Raw genomic sequence first — 5,390 nt, forward strand, 5'->3', positions numbered from 1 at the left:
CAACGGTACAAGGGAAGAATGCGTTCGGACCAGAATGACAGTATCAAAGTCTATAATTCCGGGGGTTCAAAACACACTGCCCTATCTCTACGACTAGGAACGGTATTTAAGGTAGTCAATACGATAGACGTCGGAGAGACTCGGGAACTAGAATAAATGAGATAGCAAACGGGTGGTAAGGTACTCCTGGTGAAAGGTAACAAATAAGTGGTCATGTTTCGAAACAATATCTAAAGGGGCGATGTGGTGCATTGCCACTGTTACACTATCATATAGCTGGCCCAGGACACACATAGGATCCTGCTACAGGAACAAAAACATAGAAAATCGCATTTTTGACACTTTGATGTTTTTTAGTCCCTTACACTTGCATAAATAATACAACCTGTTCATATATCATTATCATAGTATATATACTTGCTTTTTGTGACAAGGATCAGCTCAAAATAGGCCAGAGGTTTGAGTTAGTGTGAATACTTGCTATTTCTACTGATAAGGATCCCATACTTTCAATACATCGAAATTTAATAATCAGACACCTGGAGTAGATTTCAAATATACTCAGTATCATAGTCCTAAATGTACAGAACAATCCTACAAGAATTGAGTGCTGAGGAAGTGAAATAGATAAGAAATTGAGTGTGGGAAAGTTCAAAGACCCAAAACATCGAAAATGGTCAGTTGAGCAATGGATGACTTCCCGCAGTGTTTAGAAATCTAGATATCGTTTCAAATCTTATTCGTCGGAGATTCGGCTCGCAGTACAACATAATCTAGAACTGATTCCAAACCGCAGACCAATCATATCTAGATTCTAGATACATAATTATAATTTTTAAACCTACACATGAACGACGACGAAGCTGATCTGCACCAGCTATATCACATGATTGAGCTCATGGAGGATGAGAGAGATGATGAAGATGAATTCCGAAGGCACAGGATAGCTGTACTTGGTGCAGTGATTTTTTCAGGAGCCGAAGAATCACGACGTGAACGTCTCGCACGCCGACAAGCAAGAAGAACGTACCTCATTCGAGGTGACCTACTTCCCAATCCCCGTGCCAATACTCCCTGGCAAGCTCTATACATGGCTCGTAATGATCGAGCTTTCATCACAACCATGGGGGTTGATGTGTCGACATTCAATCACCTCCTCTCAGCTGGCTTCACAACCATTTGGAACACCACACCCATTCCCCGTGATGACATCCCCACTACTGCTGTTCCTCGAGCCCATCGTCGTTCACTTGATTCTGCAGGGGCCTTGGGCCTTGTCCTTCACTGGCTTAATTCCACCATGCGAGAAGTCAGCCTGATGCAAATTTTCGCGTTAATCCCAAGCACAGTCTCACGCTATCTGAATTTTGCACTCACAATACTCCTTCGCACACTCAAACACATTCCCGAAGGCATCATCCAGTGGCCTGCGGGTGACAAATTCCAAGAGCTGAATTATCTTGTTACTGCACGTCACCCGTTATTGACCGGCGCTTTCGGAACACTCGACGGACTTAATTTACCAGTGCAGACTTCGAGTGACCAAGAGATCGAGAATGCCACCTATAATGGTTGGCTGCATGATCACTTTGTAAGCTCTGTCATTGCATTCGCAGCTGATGGTCAGTCCAAGTCCTCGTTGTTATCAGTTCGTTCCTACTCATTAGTTAATGCAGGCAGTATTATTCAATGTCGACTCAATGCCCCAGGGAGCTGGCATGACTCACGTGTTGCACAGCCAATTTACGAAAAACTTCGCAAGGAGACACCAGCTGGATATTACCTTGTGGCAGATACTGCCTTCCCTCGTGGAACTGATCAGATTGCCGGTCGGATTAAAGCCCCCATCAAGGCAGGGCAGCGCCTCCCATCAAATGAAATTGAAAGGGGGAACCTGCTAGCCTTTGATCGACAACTCCTGTCATTTCGTCAGACGGCCGAATGGGGCATGCGCACACTTCAAGGTTCATTTGGACGACTTCGAATCCCTCTCGATATCAATCATTCTGAGCAACGACAAGACTTGCTCGAGGCATGTGTCCGTCTGAACAATCTTCGTGCTCAGAAAGTCGGCATAAGCCAAATTCGTTCGGTATACATGCCTATCTGGGTTCAAAATGAGCAGGAGGAAGTATGGGCACATTTTGAAAGCATGTTGTTCTCCGAACAACGTCGAAATGATAGGGTTGCACGATTCCATCATATGTGACAAGTAGAACTAAGTGGGGATTTATTTTGCACATGTACTTCGAAATTTCGTAACTAATCTATCTCATTGGGACCTTTGGATTCCCTACCATGACTGGGAGATATGGTAATTGATGTTGGTGTGAATGAGACATCGAGACGTGCAGAGGATGGGCCACTGGCAGGGGTAGCTGAAGCACGAGGTGTAGCAGATGTACGAGGGGTCATCGGGACTCGGGGAACAATGGCACGAGTGTAACGACCCACACGCTGGTCCTCAACAATGTCACGTCGTGAGACCACATCATGGTCATCAAGGCCAAAGTCATCTCCAGCCTCGTCAGGTGTGACCCAGATTGTCGAGCGGCCTCCATCTCTATAGATTGTCTCACGACGAACACGTTCTTGCTGCTGGTGCCCACTACGAGAGTCCTGCATGAACTTGGCCATTTCAAGCTGCATCTCGAGACGGTCTGCACGACGTTCAGCATTAGCACGTTCACGTTCGACTTGTGCAAGCTGGCCATGAAGTTTATTGACGGTGGCGTGTGCATCACGGAGCTGAGTGGTCAGCGACATGACCTGTGTAGATTGAATGGCGCGTGCTGAACGATCTTCGTCTCGGACGGCCTGAAGGCGAGGGTCGAGAGAAGCAGATATAGTTGCCAGAAGGTCAACCCCTGCACTTCGTGATGTGCGAGGGGGACGGTGTGGGAGAAATCGTAGAAGTCCGCTATAGTGATAGCGTACCGATCCTGCTGGGTGCGAGAATAGTAATCGACCCAAGGGGATAGCTCGGAGAGCAGTTCCTCAAGTATGAGCGAGGGGAACAGTGAAGGAGGAAGTGATGCGCTGGAGACAGAACAGCTGCTTGCGGGAGGATGCGTAGAAGGGTGCGGATGCGCGGGGATGCGGAGTATGCGGATGCGAAGTCTAGGGAATACCAGGTATGCGAGACAGGGAAGGTACCAGGTATCAGGACAGGTAAACAGGTAAAACGAGTAAGGTACCAGGTATATGCAGGACGCAACGGGACTGTCTTGCGAGTGAACTCAACTGAGTCTAGCAATAGCCAACTGTCGATGACGATGCGAGCGTTCGCACGGGATGAGAGGGCAAACAGATAATTGCTCAAGCAAGGAAAGACAAGGTAAGACTAAGCTAGTGACTCCGCAACACACAACCAGAGAGGGAATGTAGGAAAGTGCCGTCCATACGAGTCTGCGACGTAGTATATAACAGAGTCCGTAAGAAACCGGAACCGTATAAGCAGGCGCATATGTACGCGAAGTCGGAGGGAGATAATATGTAAGTAGCACTATGCGACCTCGTGCATGGGAACTGATATGTAACTGGTCCTGCGAACGGTTAGGAATGACTAACTAAGGATGAGAACGCACCAGTGAGGACGGACGGATGCAGACAGGACATGGACGGATAGTGCGTTGCGATGCGATGAGTGCATGGATTCCGCAACCTCGTGTGATGGTCCGCAACGGCCTGTGGAAGGTATGCGTGACTTCGTCCAGTAAGGGGAAATGGTGCTGTACGGGGCTGCAGCCAGATCGTCTCCTACACCTGCGGGAGACTCAAACACTGACCATCCCTGGTCAGCAGCATGCGTGGAATGTGGACTTAGCAAGGGACGTCCACGGATAAGTCACGTGACCGGGTGTGTCGGAACGGTAAATGAAAAGAATGCGGATGCCGGTGATCGGAGTTGCGGACTTTGGTGCTTCGACCCGGAACAAGGGTTCCGTTGTTAACACGTTGCGCACGCGGTTTTCTCGTTCCCTATAACCATCTTCCTTTCCATTTTTCTTTCTCTTTCTTCCCATCCTCTACCATGCCTCCCTTCGTCTTCATCAACAAACCTCCAGTGGATGACGAGTCTGCACGTTTGCGGAAGGAATTCGCGTCCCTTGTTGCGAAGTTGGACGTGACTATGAAGGTCGTTCCGGACGATCAACCAGAGTTGATGGAGGAGAAGCGGGATTGGAATAGGCAATGGGATGAGTTGTCCGTGAGTACCTGTTGCTTTCCTTATTGATTCGCATTGACTGGCGCGTAGGCTTCGTTTAGCACATGCTTTGCTGCCGCGCAGAAGCGTGGGCTACAGTTCTCATTGTCCGCAGCCGATACCGCCTTGGTCAAGAGCGGGAATCTGACATACGCAATGCACGAGTGTCAGTTGACCGAGAAGATGCAGGACGACCAGGAGAAGATGGATGTGGTTTTGGGCAACGCTAGTGCTGGTGAGGAGGATGCGGATGGAGAGCCTGAGGTTGCGAGTACCAAGGTAGCGACTTCTACCAAGCGTCCACGTAAGGCGGCTGGTAAGGGAGCTGGGAAGACGAAGAAATCTCCAGAGGTAGTTCCGTCTGAGGCCGATGAGCCGCAGGAACCAGTACGTCGTTGTTCAGTGTCTTGCGCAACGGAGATGCGTTTGGCTGACGATGCGAGTTGCAGAAGCTTGGTGGTCGTGCGATCGCCCCAGGACCTAAGGTCGACCACGTTCTTCCCTGTGCCAATTGCAGGAAGCGTGACAAGCTTTGCAGTGGTTCGCGGGGCCAGCAGTGTGATCCTTGCAAGGTTGCGAGGACCAAGTGCGAGTACTCGTCTTTCGGAAAAGCGTCTGCGAAAAAGGGTCCCTCTGTTGCGTCGACGCCTCCGGTGGCTAGTGGATCTCATTTGTCCGCACCTGGCCCTATCCGGCGTACCGTTTCTTCTCCGGAACGTCAAGTGTGGGATCCGATCGAGGTATCTGATGGTGAGATGGGGAGTACTGCTAGGCGTCGTTCAGTTGCGACTGGGAAGGGGAAGAAGATAGCAGTGGAGGATGATGTTGAGGATGCGGAGGACCTGGAGGAGTTGCATGAGATGCGCCAGGTGCGTGCAAAGCTCATGCAAGCGTATAGCATGATCTTCGAGGCCACCCTCGCACTTGACAAGAGGGAAGCGCGCATCCTTAAGAAGCGTGCCGCTCGCAAGTAGATACCTATCTCAACCTGTTTTTCCATCGCATCCTGTTTGTACAAATAGAGGTGATCCTGGTGTCCGGTCCAATCCATATCCATGTCTGTCCGGGTCCCCACTGAATGCCTAATTAACAAGAAAAAATGGTAAGTGCGTGAATACGGTGCTATTTCGAATGAGAGTCAAGAATTTGAGAACGTGTCTTGTGCGTGCGGAGTACCGTCCGT

At 49.6% G+C, this 5,390-nt stretch overlaps 2 protein-coding genes across 2 annotated transcripts; one reads left to right on the forward strand and one right to left on the reverse strand.

The window, feature by feature from the left end:
* Window positions 1–2,262: 2,262 nt before the first annotated feature.
* DEU56DRAFT_920490 (uncharacterized protein) lies at window positions 2,263–3,618 on the reverse strand (the record flags this gene model as incomplete). The annotated part of the gene is made up of 3 exons (XM_041358463.1): window positions 2,263–2,867; window positions 2,938–3,222; window positions 3,588–3,618. 3 exons carry the CDS (start codon window positions 3,616–3,618, stop codon window positions 2,263–2,265), a joined length of 921 nt encoding a protein of 306 aa, XP_041200575.1.
* Window positions 3,619–4,033: 415 nt separating this feature from the next.
* DEU56DRAFT_920491 (uncharacterized protein) lies at window positions 4,034–5,181 on the forward strand (the record flags this gene model as incomplete). Its single annotated transcript, XM_041358464.1, has 3 exons — window positions 4,034–4,210; window positions 4,259–4,594; window positions 4,657–5,181. 3 exons carry the CDS (start codon window positions 4,034–4,036, stop codon window positions 5,179–5,181), a joined length of 1,038 nt encoding a protein of 345 aa, XP_041200576.1.
* Between the last annotated feature and the right edge of the window lie 209 nt (window positions 5,182–5,390).

The sequence above is a fragment of the Suillus clintonianus genome, assembly GCF_016758775.1.
Source record: "Suillus clintonianus strain FC179 chromosome Unknown DEU56scaffold_253, whole genome shotgun sequence".
Classification (NCBI taxonomy): Eukaryota; Fungi; Basidiomycota; class Agaricomycetes; order Boletales; family Suillaceae; genus Suillus; species Suillus clintonianus.